Raw genomic sequence first — 17,851 nt, 5'->3', positions numbered from 1 at the left:
TGGAGAACATGGATAGGTGACGTTTCAGGTCGGGACCCTTCTTCAGACTGATTGTGAGGGGTGGGGGTGGGGAAGAAAGCTGGAAGAAGAGAAGCGTGGCAGTTAATACGTGGATACAGGTGAGGGGGGGGGGGTTTGATAGGCAGGTGGCGTTGGCAGCAGGTGTGACGTTGATGGCGAAGTGTTGCAACGTGTGAATCAAGAGGAAGGGAGGTAGGAGGGGGGAGAAATAGGTAACCATATAACCATATAACCTTATAACAATTACAGCCACGGAAACAGGCCATCTCGACCCTTCTAGTCCGTGCCGAACACATAATGTCCCCTAGTCCCATATACCTGCGCTCAGACCATAACCCTCCATTCCCTTCCCATCCATATAACTATCCAATTTATTTTTAAATGATAAAAACGAACCTGCCTCCACCACCTTCACTGGAAGCTCATTCCACACAGCCACCACTCTCTGAGTAAAGAAGTTCCCCCTCATGTTACCCCTAAACTTCTGTCCCTTAATTCTCAAGTCATGTCCCCTTGTTTGAATCTTCCCTACTCTCAGGGGAAAAGCTTATCCACGTCAACTCTGTCTATCCCTCTCATCATTTTAAAAATCTCTATCAAGTCCCCCCTTAACCTTCTGCGCTCCAAAGAATAAAGCCCTAACTTGTTCAACCTTTCTCTGTAACTTAGTTGCTGAAATCCATTCTAGTAAATGTCAATGGAGGCACAGTGGGGGGGAGGGGGGGGAAGGGGGGGGAGTGTGGGGGTGGAAGGGGCGGTGAAGGGGAAAGGAGAGAAAGAAAAGGGAGGGGGGGCGATTGTAGAGGTTACGTGATCTGTTTGGATAGCATGAATATCAATGCTACCTCAGTACATTGGCAGTAATAAACCTAAACCTAACTAGGCAGCACAGTGGCGCAGCGGTAGATTTGCTGCCTTCCAGCTGCCGGAGACCCGGGTTTGATTCTGCGCCCTCGGGTGCTGTCTATACGGAGTTTGCACGTTCTCCCTGTGACCCGCGTGGGTTTTTCCAGGCGGCTCAGGTTTCGTCTCACACTCCAATGACATGCAGGTTTGTAGGCTAATTGGCTTCTGTAAAATATCCCCAGTGTGTAGGATAGAACTGGTCGGCGCAGATGGGCCGAAGGGCCTGTTTGCACACTTTCTCTCCAAACTACACTGAACTAACCACCCAGTACTAGGGGTGGGGTTTTGACCAAGGCAGATTGAAAAGAAAATGATGGTGGTCCATAGAGTATTTGGGGGAGAAATGCCAGGATATATATGAGCTGGTGAAGACACAATTGGCAACAATGGGATAAGAGATGCATCTCTAAACTAAACCTAAACTGTTTTGAATCCACCGTTCTACTCCCAACAATCGGTCAAGTTAGTTCCTCTGACGTTCAGACCCACTGCCCCGACGAGACAGAGAGGGAGCCACCTACTATCCAGCGGAGTCGTTCAGCTGGTACTCTGAGGCGCGTTCAAAGCAGACCTGGATCCCGGAGTCCTTCCACAGGCGGCTGATAATCTCGTACAGTTCCTTCGGCATGGAGCCCTCCTCAAGGGTATCCGCGAGATGTATCAGCTTGCGTGAGTCGTCCTGCCGAGAGAGAGAGAGAGAGAGAGAGTTACAAGCGTCGGCTGTACGTGAATCTTTAGGTAACTGCCTCTGACGAGCATCCCTGGAGAAAATGAAGAGGTAATGTTGTGGGTCGAGACCCTTCTTCAGACTATTCCTTTTCTCCAGAGGTGCTGAGGACCCGCTGAGTAACTCCAGCATGTTGGGTCTATCTATGGTACATCTGCAATTCCTCCTTACATTATAATCTGCTCTATGTTGTAAAGCAGGTGAGTGCACCAGTTCCCCATTACTGTTCATCCTCCCATGGCCCAGCATCTGTCTACCTTTACTGACCCAACATCCACACCATTGGGGTGGACAACTCCCTAAGTTCATTAGACTACGAGTAATGGGGCATGGTAGAGCAGTGGTTGAATGACTCTACTGACTGCCAGAGTTTTGCACTGTTATCCTGGGATGCGAGTTCAATTCCCACCTTGGGGGAATTTAAATTCAAGTGGCTGAGGACATCTAGAAATTTAAAGATGGTCACTCCCAGTAATGGCAACATACAGTAAGTCCTAGAGGTGTGGAGTCATACAGCATAGAAATGGCCACTCAACCCGACCAGCCAACATGTTGCCATCTACACTAGTCCCACCTGCCCGTGCTTGGCCCATATGCCACTAAACCTGTCCTATCCATGTACCTGCCCAAATGTCTCTTAAATGTAATGATAGACCCTGCCTCAACTACCTCCTCTGGCAGCTTGTTCCGTACACCCACCACCCTTTGTGTAAAACAATTACCCCTCAGGTTGTATGTAAACTCCATTTGGTTCATCAATGCCCTTCAGAGAAGGAACTCTGTCATCATTGCCTGGCCTATGTGGGGCTCCACACAATTCAAAGATATCGGGACAGATGCTGTTAAATGCTGACTTTGCCAAACGTTGGTTGCATGCAACATAAGCTTATCACTGTACCTCAGTACATGTGACAATAAACTAAAGTGTGTACATCACATAAACTAAACTAATGTGTGTGTACACATCATGGATGGTGCGCTGGGACAGGGGTAGAGTTGCTGCCTTACAGCGTCAGAGACCCAGGTTCAATCTGTAGATTTGGGACTGAGATGAGGAAAAACCTTTCTCACCCAGAGAGTTGTGAATGTGTAGAATTCGCTGCTGCAGAAGGCAGTGGAGGCCAATTCGCTGGATGTTTTCAAGAGTGAGTTAGATTTATCTCTTAGCGCTCACAGAATCAAGGGATATGGGGAGAAAGCAGGAACGTGAGACTGATTTTGGATGATCAGCCATGATCATATTGAATGATGGTGCTGGCTCAAAGGGCCGAATGGCCTACTCCTGCCCCTATTTTCTATATTTTCTATGATCCTAACTATGGGTGCTGTCTGTACGGAGTTTGCATGTTCTCCCTGTGACCTGCGTGAGTTTTCTCCGGGTGCTCTGGTTTCCGCCTGCATGCCAAAGACATTGAGGTTTGTAGGTTAATTGGTTTGACATCATTATAATTTTAATTTGTTCCTAGAGTGTGTAGAATACACTTGCTGTGTCTCTAAACTAAACATGAATTAATAAATGTTTAATAGTCACAATGTTGTTATGCTGGGTTATTAATGATAGACAGATTCTGGGCCACGAGGGAATGAACTGTAATGGGGAACAGGCAGGAAAGTGTCGCAGCCTGACCACCTCTAATGCCCCATTCACTTGTACCTCCTCCAACCTCATCTACTGTATCAGTTGTCTCAGTGTAGACTCCTATATATCAGTGAGGCCAAGAGCAGACAGGGCAATCGTTTTGCTGAACTATTACGCTCAGTCCGCCTTGGACTACGCGATCTCACGGTTGTCAAACATTTTAACGCCCCTTGACATTCCCACACTGACCTTTCTGTCCTGAGCCTCCTCCACTGTCAGCGTGAGGCCACACACAATTAGAGGAACATATTTTGCTTGGGCAGCTTACAGCCCAGCGGTATGAACATTGATTTCAATTAACCCTGGCATCCCCTCTCTCTCCGCCCCTCCCCCACCCTAGTCGTCCTGCTAGTTTCACTGTTCATATCCCTTCTTTATCTCCTCTTCCACAGACAACAATGGACCATTGTGAGCTCCACCTTTCCTAGGTCATCGATACCGGCTTCTGTATCTTTTCTGTACCTTTTCATACCTCTAATTTCCCTCTCCCCTGGCTCTCAGTCCGAAGAAGGGTCTCGGCCCGAAACGTCACCTATTCCTTTTCTCCAGGGCTGCTGCCTGACCCGTTGAGTTGCTCCAGCATTTTGTGTCTGTCTGCAAGTCCACAAATGTATTTAACAACCTCATACGGTCAATATTGCGATTGATTGACCCTTTGCCCAGAGATGATGACAACGGATAGATGGTCATCTATCTGCTGAAGGCCTGATGGTGCAACCCCTTTACTGACTCCACTAACCTGTCTGCCACTGTCTCCGTAGCCGATGCTCAGGGTGGTCATTGCCTTGACGATGGCCATCATGGACTGCAGGATGTTGCTGTAGATAATGGTGATGAACTCCAGACACTCCTCCCGGGAATAACCATCCTGGTGAATAATTCTGTCAAGCAATAGCGAGGTTGAGTACAAGGGCATGTGAAGCAATAGGAAGCCTCACGAGAGAAACAAGGAACTGCAAATGCTGGTTTACAACAGAGAAATCTGAAGGAATGTCCCAACCCGAAACGTCACCTTCCATGCTCTCCTAATTTCAGTACAAGAGCATGTCTTTAACCTTCTTAGATTTTTTTTTCTATTTCTGTACATTCCTGTCATACACTGGAGTTTGAGACTGGAGTGAAGACTGAAGAAGGGTCTCAACCCGAAATGTTACCCACTCTTTTCTCCAGAGATGTTGCCTGATCCGCTGAGTTACTCCAGTACTTAGTATCTTTTTTAGGAAGCATCTTGAGCCAGCTTCAAGTCTGATGCTCAATTTCTACCATCCCATCTGTGCCCTATATTCCCCTGCTATCTAGGGATATAATGGTCATTGCCTTGCAGTTTAGTTTATAGTTACTGTGAGGAAAGGATGTCTCCACTAGTGGGAGTTTAGGACCAGAGGTCATATCCTCAGAATTATCGGGCACTCTTTTAGAAGGGAGGTGAGGAGGAACTTCTTTAGTCAGAGGGTAGTTAATCTGTGGAACTCATTGCCACGGAGGGCTGTGGAGGCCAAGCCATTGGATATTTTTATAGCAGAAATAGACAAATTCTTGCTTAGAACGGGCGTCAAAGGTTATGGGGAGAAGGCAGGGAAATAGGATTAGGAGGCAGAGACCAGTCATGATTGAATGGCAGAGTGGGCCGAATGGCCTAATTCTACTCCTAGAACTGGTGAAGTGGTGAAGTGATTTATTTTTAGTTCTTATTACACAATATGAGAAGTTAGTTGCGAAGATATAGTACGCTACAGACCAAGTGCTGACCAATGGGAGCAGAATAGATTTGATGGTCGGCATGGACATGGAGGGCTGAAGGGTCGGCTTCGGTGCTGGTTGCACGACTCTAATATAACTATTGATGAGGGAGCACGAATGCCACCAGTTAACCAGAGGAGGGGTTATTAGATATCAATGGGTTTCTGTTTAGCACTGAATGTCGTATCTGTAAAGGAATGTGTGACTTACCTTTTAGGTATGTCAGGTGTGTTTTAGTAACAATGGGTTTACAGAGGTAATTCAACTCCTCAGCCAACTTGCTGGGATTGGACCTGTGCGCTGCAGAATTAATCAAACGTTAACCTTTCATGGTATTTACCATCTTTAATGGGAAGATATCTGAGCTGATGTGGTGCTTATTACAAAATAGCGACACAAAGTGCTGGAGTAACTCAGCGGGTCAGGCAGGACCTCTGGAGAAATGGGATAGGCGATGTTTCGATTGTGGGGGGTGAGAAATTGGAAGATGCAGAAAGCATGGAAGGTAATAAGTCGACATAGGTGAGGGTGGTTTTTGACAGGCAGGTTAGTTTAGAAACAGTGTAGAAACAGGCCTTTCAGCCCATCAATGATCACCCACACACTAGTTCCGTCCTACACACCAGGGGCAATTTGCAGAAGACAATTAACCGACAAATCGGTGCTTCTTTGGAGTGTGGGAGGAAACCGGGGCACCCGGGGAAAACCCACGTGGTCACGGGGAGAACGTACAAACTCCATACGGACAGCACCTGTGGTCGGGATTGAACCTGGTGCTGTGAAGCAGTAACACCGCCACTGTGCCGCACCAGATGGAGATGGTTGGAACAAAGGCCAGAGATAAGAACAGAAGGTGTGGGTCGGGTTTGGATTGTGGATGGTGAGGCCAGAGGAAGGAAATTAGTAGGGGAGAGGGTGGGGGGGGGGGGGGGGGGGGGGAAGGGGGGGAGCAATAGGTGGGAGTTCAGGTGTACCCCCTCCCCCCTACAATCAGTCCACAGAAGGGTCTCGCCCCAAACCTTCACTTATCTATGTTCTCCAGGCCATCATGTTCTACCAACCTAAGGTAGACACAAAATGCTGGAGTAACTCAGCGGATCAGGCTGCGTCTCTGGAGAGAAGGAATGGGTGACGTTTCGGGTCGAGACCCTTCTTCAGGCCAGCATCCTACACATGCGACCCGACTTGTTGAGTTTCTCCAGCATTTTGTGTCCTTTTGTGTATTAACCAGTGTCTGCAGCGCTGCTGATTATACTGGGCTCACACGACCCCTCTGTGAAGCACCAATTTGGGGCATCTGAGTGAACGTAATGAAAAAGCAGGGGATAAAGGGTTAACTCAAGGGAGAGAAAATCCCAGACGCAAAATACAAATGTTCATATAATCAGGGCAATTCTCTACAGTTAAAAAAAAAACTTCCTGTATTTAAACACGGCTCATAAACAGGTGGCCTTTAACTCCAATAAACCTTAATGCAGAAATATTGGAAAACTGCTAGTTGGTTTGATGTTTGAGATAGTAATTACTATCATTGAATCTCAGAGTTATTATGCCCCTGTCCCACTTAGGAAACCTGAACGGAAACCTCTGGAGAATTTGCGCCCCACCCAAGGTTTCCGTGCGGTTCCCGGAGGTTTTTGTCAGTCTCCCTACCTGCTTCCACTACCTGCAACCTCCGGCAACCACCTGCAACCTCCGGCAACCACCTGCAAACTCCGGGAACTGCACGGAAACCTTGGGTGGGGCGCAAAGTCTCCAGAGGTTTCCGTTCAGGTTTCCTAAGTGGGACAGGGACATAAGGAGGCCATTCAGCCCATTGAGTTGGTCAGCTCCCAAGAGAGCAATCTCACCAGTCCCATTCTCCTGCTGTTTGCCCAATGGCCCAGACATGAGTGTATCCTCATTTCAAAACATGAGCATGTCTTTAACCATCATAGATTATTTTTTTTTCTTTGTCCGTTTATTTCTGACACACAATGTTGGAGTCTGGGACTCGAGTCTTCAGACTACAAACTGCCTGAAGGGTCTCGACCCAAAACGTCACCTTTTCTCCAGGGATGCTGCCTGACGCGCTGAGTTACTCCAGCATTTTGTGTCTATCTTTGGTGTAAACCAGCATCTGCAGTTCCTTCCTACATATTTCTGACATATATTGTTACCGTTCTTAATTTTGTTTGAAACATTATATTCTGTAGCATGCAAAACATATTAAGCTGGTCGGTGTATCAATATTTTCAGAGGATTGCTGAGAAAAGGCTTATTATCTTTGACTCTTTGCGTTTGAGTTAACGTCGCCCAAAAACAAATCGATGGATTGACTTTGGGACAAATTCAAGTTGTCTTTAAACACCCAATGCCATTAATTAAAAAAAACATAATTGTGATAAAGAAAGCGATATAGTCTGTGCAGAGCAAAACACAACGGGTCAGGCAGCGTCTATGGAGGGAATGGACAGATGATGTTTAGTGTCAAGACCCTTCTTCAGACCGTAGTCTATAGAGACTAGAGTTCCAATGAATACAGTCGTGATGCAGCTCAAGGAGTCTTTCGTTAGGCTGCAGTAGGAGTGTTGCGTGCAGATCTGATCGTCCCATTGCGGGAGAGTTGTGAAGGCTTTGGAAAGGATCTTTACCGGACTGCACCCTGGATGAGAAGGTTTCATCTACAGGGAGACCTTGGATACGTTTGGATTGAACATTGGAAGTTGAGGGAAGACGTAATATAATATATAAGATTCCGAGAGGCACAGATGTGGTAGACAGTCAGAACCTTTTCCCCGGGGTGGAAGTGTCCAACACTAGAGGGCATTGCTATAAGATGAGAGGGAGAAAGTTTAATGGAGATGTGCGGGGCAAGTTTTTTTACACAGTAGGGTGGTGGGTGCCTGGAGCACAGAAAATACACGCAGTCACAGGGAGAACACACATTTAACTATGTAGACAGCACCCATGGTCAGGATCAAACCCAGGTCTCTGGCGCTGTAAAGTGCCACTGTGGTGCCCTCTATCAAACCCATGCACCTGTCTAAATGTTTCTTAAATATTCAAACATTTAAAAACAAATACCTTGGCATCATGTTCAGCGCAAATGTTGTGAGCTGAGGGGCCCGTTCATGTCCTGTCCCATTCTATGTTCTTATGAAAGGCAGGTGCAGCAGGTAATGATGCTGCCTTACAGCTCTGGGGACCCAGGGTGTTGTTAATGTGGAGATTACATGTTCTCCAGTGACTACGTGGGGTTTTGCTGGTGTTTCTATTCCCCCCCCCCCCCCCCCACATCCCAATGACATGCTGGTACGTTAGTTCAGTTTAATTTAGAGATACAGCATGGAAACAGGCCCTTCGGCCCACTGAGACCGTGCTGACCAGCGATCCCCATAAACTAGCACCATCCTACACACACGAGGGACAATTTATTATTATTTTTTACCAAAGCCAATTAACCCACAAACCTGCACGTCTTTGGAGTGTGGGAGGAAACCCGAGCACCCGGAGAAAACCCACGCAGGTCACGGGGAGAACGTACAAACTCCGTACAGACAGCACCCGTAGTTAGGATCAAACCCAGGTCTCTGGCACTGTGAGGCAGCAACTCTTCCACTGTGCCACCGTGCTGCCCTTCACAGTGCTTGTGAGGGTTAAGGGAGGAAAAGGCCATTGAAATTCAGTACAAAATACCCAACAGAACGTGCAGATCTAGTGTGACCCAGTCCTCTCTGCCGCCCACAGAGTCACGTTCTAATCAGTTGGATGGGAAACCTATACATGTTGCCAGTTTAAACATCACACTATACTGAGTAAAATGGACAGCAACTTACTTCATCTGCTTGACAATGGTGCTCTTGCCAGATTCCCCAGCACCTGTAACAGAGGAAATGTTATTAGCAAGGTATAGCTGTTCAGTCGTGAAGCGTCACTTAGTGGCTGATGCAGTGCTGCACCCTGTAGAGCCTCTGCCTCACCGCACCGGAGACCCAGGTTCAATCCTGACCTCGGGTGCTATCTGTGTGGAGTTTGCACGTTCTCCCTGGGACCGCGTGGGTTTCCTCCCGCATCCCCCAAACGTGCGTGTTGGTCGAGCAATTGGCCCTCTGTAAATTGCCCCTAGAGTGCAGGGAATGGATACATAAGTGGGATAACAGAATGTGAACAATGGTCGATGGTTGGCATGGACTCAGTGGGCTGAAGGGGCTTTTTCCATACTTTATCTTTAAACTAAACCAAACTCAATTGTAACCCAGGTTACAGGGCATCTGGGGAGAAATGTTTCAAAGTGGCAAAGAACGGGATGGTGTTTTGCTTAGTTGTAGTGTCTGGATTAAGGGGGCCATCAAGTGTAGTTAGAAGTGAGATGAAGAATATGTTTCTATGCTGAAAAAGAAACTGAGTGCAAAGGTAACCCAGCGAGTCACGCAGCATCCCTGGAGAACATGGATGGGAGACTACTCGGGTTAGGACCCCAATCCGAACCGTCGCCTCTCCATCTTCTCCACTGATGCGGCCTGACCTGCTGAATTACTCCAGCACCCGATATCTTGTTTAGTAAACCAACATCTGCAGTTTCTTGTTTCTACGTGTCTATGCTGCATGTTAAACATGCATCCACTTCACTACTGGCAAATTGTTGCTACAAAACATACCATCTACAAACGTGCATCATTATAATGCGTTTATCTATTCCATTGTCACCTCCCAAAATGGCCACCTCAACCATCTGCAAGAACGGGGTTAGCAGGGAAAAAGCCCTCAGATCCCCCGAATACTCAGTTGGAAATGTATAACTTTAATTTAGTTTAGTTTAGTTTATTATTGAACCATGTGCCAAGATACAGTTAAAAAGCTCTTTTGTTGCATGATATCCAGTCAACCAAAAAACTGTACATGATTACAGCAAAGGCATTGATATTACACACCACAGATAGACACAAGATGCTGGAGTACCTCAGCGGGACAGGCAGCATCTCTGGATAAAAGGAATGGGTGACGTTTCGAGCCGAGACCCTTCGTCATTCTGAAAAAGGGTCGCAAACCGAAAAGTCACCCATTCCTTCTATCAGAGATGCTGCCTGTCCCACTGTGTTACTCCATCATGTTGTGCCTATCTTCGGTGTAAACCACAATCTTGCAGTTCCTTACTACACATCTATAGTGTTTACAGCTACAGGATAAAGGGTGTAAGATTTAGTTGAAGATAAAGTCGGAATAACGAGAGTTTGAAGCCCTCCTTTAGGTAGGTGGGAGGTCTGGACCGCTCTAGCTGGTGAGAGGATGGTTCATTTCCCTTATAACAGCTGGGAAGAGTCTGAGTTCTGGAGCATCCTCCAAGGCAGCAATATGAGATGACCTTTGCCCAGACCCCATTTGAAAATAGAAAATAAATGTCCAATTTGCTGTTGAGAGTTGGCCGTAGTCCAAACAGTTTCACAGTTCATCCACATGAATGTAGCCAGCCAGTTCTTGTGATGATGTGCAGCTTTTATCTGTATTTATAAGATGCATCCAACCAACAGCTAGAGAGCAGTCCTGAGCTACTATCTACCTCATTGGAGACCCTCGGACTATCTCTAATCGGACTTTACAGGACTTTACCTTGCACTAAACGTTATTCCCTTCATCAAGTATCTGTACACTGTGGATGGCTCGATTGTAATCATGTATTGTCTTACCGCTGACTGGTTAGCACGCAACAAAAGATTTCCATTGTACCTTGGTACACGGGACAATAAACTAAACGCAACTCAACTCAAGTTACAAGTGAGACTGAGATGGTGAGATGTGTTGGATTATTGCCCGGGACCTGCACTGTGCTCTCGGCTAAACGCCACTGTTAGCGCCTGAACTGCTTCTACACGCACAGCCCTGGAAGTGGGTCAGTTAATTATATACCGAGTCTCGGAAACTGCTAACGTCTCCTTGTGCTGACTCCAGGAATGTTGTGCAAGGTGATTAACAGCGGTCTTAATCAGCACTGGAATCACGTGGTCAAAGCTGACATGATGGTTCAGTATTATTGTCACATGTACCGAGAAGCTTTTAGTGCACGTGACAATCAGCCGAACTATACTACACTAACTGCCTTGAACGTTTTGTGTGCTATCCATGCAGATCATACCGTACATGAGTATAATCAAACCATAGCTGAGTATGACAGTCAGTGGGAAAAAAAGAGAAATGAAACGGGGCTGAATTTAGTGTGACAGCCATAGAGAAAATGCAAATTTAAAAAAAAAAGTTCAAGGGCTGCAACAAGGTAGACTGGAAGATCAGGAATATGTCCTTAGCTTATGAAAGGTTGGTTCAATAGTCTGATATTAGTGGGGAAGGAGTTGTTTTTGAACCTCGTCATCCTCTCAAGTTTATGTATCTTCTGCCTGATGGGGATGTGGAGAGATCCAGTAACCTGGCTTCAATCCTGACATCTGATGCTCTCTGTGTGGAGTTTGCATGTTCTGCAGTTTCTTTCTACATCCCAGAGTGTTGCTGGCTGGTAGGTTAATTGTCTTTGGTAAATTGCCTATTGTGTAGGGGGGTGGAGGTGGGGAAGGGGGGAGTTGATGGGCATGTGAGAGAGAATAGTTTAGAGATGCAGCCTATCGTGTCCACGCCGACCAGCGATCGCCCGTTCACATTAGTTCTATGTTATCCCGCTCTCGCACGCACTCCCCACACACTTGGGGCAATTTTTTAGAGGCCAGTTAACCTGCAAACCCGCACATCTTTGGGGTTGTGGGAGGAAACTGAACACAGGGAGAATGTGCAAACTCCCACACGCTCACGCACCGAAGATGCAAACTCCACACAGACAGCACCCGAGGTCAGTATCGAACCTGTGAGGCCGCAGCTCCACCAGCCGTGCCACTCTGCTGCTGTATGTGAGAGGAAAAAATGGTGGAATGGGATTGCTCTGAGAGCTGGTCGAGACACACTGGGCTGAATGGCCTCCTGTGGAAAGCAGACTATTCCATATGCAGGAAAGCTGAAATGAAGCAGAGAAATCAGGAAATGCTCAGCAGGTTGGGCAGCATCTATGAAGGGTATCAATGTTTCAGGACAGTGAATTCTCACCTTGCATCAGAGGGATGGAAGATAATCAACCCAACATGTTTTGTTTCTTTCTCCACAGATGCTGCCTGACCTCCTGAATAAGCCAGTCGGCCTAGCGAATAGATACCACACTCTCTACTGTCGATGAGAGAATCATTAGGCCAAATGAGATTACACTCAGTACGTTCAGTTCTTGAGAGTGACCAGTGATTGCTCAGAACATTTTTGAACCCATTTCTCATCCACTTTCCCCATCTGATGCACAAGTCACTTCAGCACCAAATTCCAATTATCTGCATTTCAAAAATTAATAATTAACTTGTTGATGTGAGCTTCACTCTGTCCCTAGCCCGAGGGTGGAAACTGCAGATGAGTTTTAGAGAGGACAAGACTAAATTAGAGAAATAATTTTAATTAACTGGGTAATATTTATTTGTCATAATGTCATAAATTCTGCTTGTGCTTCCTTTAAACATAGATAGGGCAAACATTAGGAAGGGGGGGCCACAGTGGTGCAGCGGTAGAGTTGCTGCCTTACAGTGCCATGGATCCAGGTTCGATCCTGACTACGAGTGCTGTCTGTACAATGTTTGTACATTCTCCCTGTGACTGCGTGGGTTTGCTCCAGGTGCTCCGGTTTCCTCCCACACTCCAAAGCCGAGCAGATTTGTAGGTTCATTGGCTTTGGATAAAATCGCAAATTGTCCCTAATATGTTGGTTAGTGCTAGTGTGTGGGGTGATTGCAGATCAGTGCGGACTCGGTGGGCCGAAGGGCCTGTTTCCGCGTCGATCCCTAAACTAAACTATTCTAACTGATGTACCTCAGAAACAATCCTTTATTTTTCAACACTACAGTTTGTTGGCCAGTTTCAGGGACGTCATCTGTTTGTTTAGTTCCATTTAGTTTAGAGATGCAGTGTGGAAATAGGCCCTTTGGCCCACTGAGTCCGTGCCGACCAGTGATCACCCCGTACACTAATTCTATCCTACACACTAGGGGCAATTTACAGAAGCCAATTAACCTACAAAGCTGCACGTCTTTGGGATGTGGGAGGAAACTGGAGCACCCGGAGAAAACGCGCGTGGTCACGGAGAACGTACAAAATCCATACAGATAGTATCTGAGGTCAGGATTGAACCCGAGCCTCTGTGCCACCCTAAATTCATGGGATCTTGTGCAAAAGCTGCTTAATCTGTGCCCTGGAATTGGGTGAGAGGTCAGGTGGGCGGGAAGGGGGGGTGGGGAGGGTGGGGGAGGGTGGGGTGGGGGGGGATGGGCAGCCCGGCAACATCCCAGAGGGTGGCCAGGAACCAGTCTTGCCTCGGGGTCCTTTGGCAAAAGGCCTGGTATTGCGGAGGCTGCCCCTAACCCAGTGACTTTCCCAACTGCTGCACTGTATCTGGGGGTTAGTTTAGTCTAGAGATACCGAGTGAAAACAGGCCCTTCGGCCCAACAGGTTCATTGATCCCACTTTTGTATCCTACACACTAGGGGCAATTTACAGAAGGCAATTAATCTACATACTGCACGTCTTTGGAATGTGGGAGGAAACCGAAGTACCCGGAGAAAACCCACACGGTCAGAGGGAGAATGTCCAAACTCTGCACAGGCAGTATCTGTAGTCAGATTCTAACCTGAGTCTCTGGCACTGTGGGGCAGTGACTCTACCCACACCGCCTCTGAAGTAACTCAGTCTAAATTCTTTCCAAAGCAATCTGTGGCCAGTGTGACACCAAGGCATCTACTCCCATGAGCTGCTGTTGGACACAATGGTACTTGACTGTAACATTTAATTCACAGGGAAGTGCCCACTGCGGCTCGCTGGGATGGCAGATATATTTAGCAGTAGTTTATTGCAGGTTTTTACATTTACAGCAACTTCCCATTCCATTGCTGCTCAGTTTTGTGTGGCAAATATCCTTTGTAAAGGCTGCGTGCAGAAATAAAAAAACAAACTGATTTTACAACAGTCGGGATCTCGTTTATCAGCTGATCGTTTTGGACATTGAGAGATAAACCTCCACTGCACAGGCTCTATGGGGAGTGTAACCTTTTCGGCATTGAAGTACTGTGATCAGATGGATTTTCAGATTTACCTCCATCCCTATGACAGTAGTAGTGAATAGATCTGCAAATAACTCCCCTCGACCAAGGAGAGATTGATCACGTGAAGTTGGGTTAGTAATTGCCTTGTTCAATTACTTTTCGTTTCTCAGTAATTTATTTCCCCTGTACTTCATTATAAAAAAACTCTTGTTTCGACGAGGATGCCTGATGTGCTCTCGTTATATCAGCAAAAGGCTTTATTAATACCTTTGGGGCCACCAGGGAATTTCTGCTAATCCTTAAAGAGGGGCTGCCACAGTTAGTTATATAGAATCATTTTGCTTCAATTCCACCTGAACAAGTAAATTATAATTTCAATTTTGTTCATATCCTTCAGTGTTAATCGCTGCCGTGTGATGTTAGTGATTGCTTTAGCTCTCATTCCTGAACAATGAAGAGATAATTTAATTTTTTACCATGCTTTGTCTGGCTCATTATAATTGCCTTTGTTATATCCTGCAGCCTGACACCTCTGTGATGTGCTCACACCCACTGTGTTACACTATGGATGAGGCTCTATTTTAAGGAGTGCTGATATTACCTTTGTTCTCAGCCTCTCTTTTGCCTCAACGAAAGGGGAATTCACATGGATTACTAATTTAGTTCAGAGACACATCGCAGAATCAGTCTCTCCAGCCACTGAGTCCTCGCCGACCAATGATCCCCGCACACTAACACTAGCACTATCCCACTCACACTAGGGACATATTACAATTTTACCAAAGCCAATTAACCTGCAAACCTGTACGTCTTTGGATTGTGGGAGGAAACCAGAGAAACCATAGGCAGTTTACGGGGAGAAGACACAAACTCCGTACAGACCAGAACCAGGTGGCCACAGTCTCCAGAACCCGGGGCCACAGTCTTAGAATAAAGGGGAGGTCATTTAAGACTGAAGTGAGAAAATACTTTTTCACCCAGAGTGTTGTGAATTTATGGAATTCCCTGCCACAGAGGGCAGTGGAGGCCAAGTCACTGGATGGATTTAAGAGAGAGTTAGATAGAGCTCTAGGGGCTAGTGGAGTCAAGGGATATGGGGAGAAGGCAGGCACGGGTTATAGATAGGGGACGGTCAGCCATGATCACAATGAATGGCGGTGCTGGCTCGAAGGGCCGAATGGCCTCCTCCTGCACCTATTTTCTATATTTCTATGTTTCAGACCACAGCACCCATAGTCAGGATGGAACACAGGTCCATGGCGCTGTAAGGCACTCTGCCACTGTGCCATCGTCCCGCCCCACTATGTTGCTGCTGAAGTGATGGCAGGTGGAAGGGTTAAGAGATGAAGCTATAACGGTAGATGTGGAACAATCTAACGTTCACTTTATGTCACTCTATCTGTGTGTGGGGAGGAGGGACGGGAATGGGGGGGGGGGGGGGGGGGGGGGGGGGTCACAGTTACCAAAACTCAGAAGGTTCCTGTTGAACAAAACACAAAGTGCTGGAATAACTCAGTGATCAGACAACATCTTAGTTTAGTTTAGTTTAGGGATACAGTGTGGAAGTAGGCCCTTCGGCCCACCAAGTCCACACTGAGCAACAATCACCCCGTACACTAGTTCTATCCTGTGGATGAGTGGATGAGATAACACAGAACTGGTATGAATGGGTGATCGGTGGTTGGCATAAACTCAGTGGGCCAAAGGGCCTGTTTCCACGCTGCATCTTTCGATCAATCAGTCGAGTCCGATGCGAACGCTGTGGTCTGCCTGGTGAAGCCTAGAAAATGCAGAAAGGACTTCAACATTGGAGACATTGACCTGGAGTTGGACGCTGTCATTGGTTTGCCGAACGTTCAAGAGATAATAACCAGATATTGATTTTTTTTAGAACTATAGCTTGAAGGATAGGCCAGCACAGCTCATCTTCACCAGAGACAGCTCATCTTCTGTTCCTTGAATTAGTGTTCTTGGATCAGCCTGTGTCTCATTCGAAGCTGCCATCTCACGTGGTCACCACCTCCTCGGCATCAGGTCCCATCGCAACAACCTCTCCTCCCCTTCCACCCACCCACATGCCCACTACCCACACATAATAAGCCGTCGGCCATCTCTCACGCGGTAGATGTCCAACACTGTCAACAATATAATGTGCCGGTCCTTGGCCTTGTCCATATGTCTCTTGCCTGAAGCCTCACTGAGGCAGTTGCTGTTGTCTCTCATTCTGGCGATCACCTGGCAGAATGTTGACATTGCCAAAGACAGAGTGACCTCTGAACTGAGCACATTTAATCCTGTTTGATAATTCCAGCCCAATCCTACGTATATATATATATATATATCTGTAAGCTAATCAATTTGACTTCAATGTCCACAGAACCTTCTTCAACCTCCCCATCTTGCCATCTGTGCTTGGCCTTAATCATGCAAATTAGGACAGACACAATCCTAAACCGGGTTTAATCAGTTAATCTGATTGTCCATCATTACTTTGAGCAGACTGCTGTTGCTATTCTGAGGAAGCAAAACAGGCTAAACACACTCAAAGGTGCAGGGTTCTCATCTACTAGAGTCCATTCCACTTATCCATGTATGTAACTAGTCAGTAAAATAGTGACTGCTTGCCGTGGTATCAATGTGTACCGAGTCTTCTCATTGTAAGAAATGACCCGGGAACTCCTGACCATTGAGCCTTAAGGCTGGCTTGTTCCATACAAGCGACGTTCCACATGTTAGCTGCAGCAGTTTGTACTGAAGGACATTCAGAATTATTCCACTGCCGTTTTAACTGAGCAAAGGCTGGAACATTAAGGTGACAAGTTGTCTTTTGCTGCTGGGACATGCATTTAAATTAAGCCATGCTGATATATAGCCTTTCCCCCCTATTTGTCCCCTTCCTTGCATGTCATCTCGCTGCTTCCTGTCTCCCTCCTTTCATCCTTTGTCTCTTTCTTTCTCTCTGCCTCTTTATCTGCCACTTTGTCTGCCTCTCTGTCTGCCTCTCTGTCTGCCCCACTGTCTGCCCCACTGTCTGCCCCACTGTCTGCCCCTCTGTCTCTCTCCGTCCCTCTCCATTTCAGTCTCCCTCTGCCTCTTTTGCCTCTTTTGCCCATTCAAGGAAGAATTATTGATTCAGAATTGAGCCTGATCTTGCCCATCTTGTCAAGTGATAAGGGAGGGGCTGATGAGTTGCCCATTGGGTGAATGAGGTATCCTTGTAAAAGTGATCACATTTGAAATGGGGAGTAGGTAGTGGTAAATGGCTCTAACCCATTGAAGTTGGATTAACTAGTGCCTGGATTTTCCCCACAATCCACAGCCAAAGTGCCTCACATTGGGATGAATTCCAATAGAAATTGCAGAAAAAAACCCTCTTCTCCCTGAAATGTTATTTTCCAAGGGGTTATTTGGCACACCTTCTGATAAACCTTCCTGCAGCCAGGAGGGAACATATCTCTGGGACGGGTTGGAGGCTGGAGGGATTAGATTTCTTCACTGAATTCATGGCTGAGATTTCAATATGAGCTTCCTGACAAAGTGATGGTAAAGGACCTCTGGCAGAAAACACTATCTGTCGTGGGACTGTGTCGAAGTCAGAGGAATATGTATGTGAATCGGGCGCCAAATGATTGAAGAAAAAGCTAGACCGGAGGTTCACCATGGGATTCCTGCACCATTGGGGAATCCTAACCACAGTTTTGAAGAAATGTGGGAAAGAAGGAATTG

The 17,851-nt window shown here is 46.8% G+C and overlaps 1 protein-coding gene across 1 annotated transcript in view; it reads right to left on the bottom strand.

Annotated features, from left to right (window-relative positions):
- gnat1 (guanine nucleotide binding protein (G protein), alpha transducing activity polypeptide 1) overlaps positions 1–17,851 on the bottom strand; it is a 65,496-nt gene that overhangs the window by 12,193 nt on the left and 35,452 nt on the right. The window contains exons 2-4 of the mRNA XM_055648062.1: positions 8,852–8,894; positions 4,033–4,174; positions 1,449–1,606 (exon numbers count right to left, since the gene is read on the bottom strand). Coding sequence (XP_055504037.1) covers positions 1,449–1,606; positions 4,033–4,174; positions 8,852–8,894 — 343 coding nt within the window. The remainder of the gene's footprint in view (positions 1–1,448; positions 1,607–4,032; positions 4,175–8,851; positions 8,895–17,851) is intronic.

The sequence above is a fragment of the Leucoraja erinacea genome, chromosome 16, assembly GCF_028641065.1.
Source record: "Leucoraja erinacea ecotype New England chromosome 16, Leri_hhj_1, whole genome shotgun sequence".
Lineage (NCBI taxonomy): Eukaryota > Metazoa > Chordata > Chondrichthyes > Rajiformes > Rajidae > Leucoraja > Leucoraja erinaceus.
Note: the sequence above shows the minus strand (reverse complement) of the source record. Positions and strands in the feature narration are given on the sequence as shown.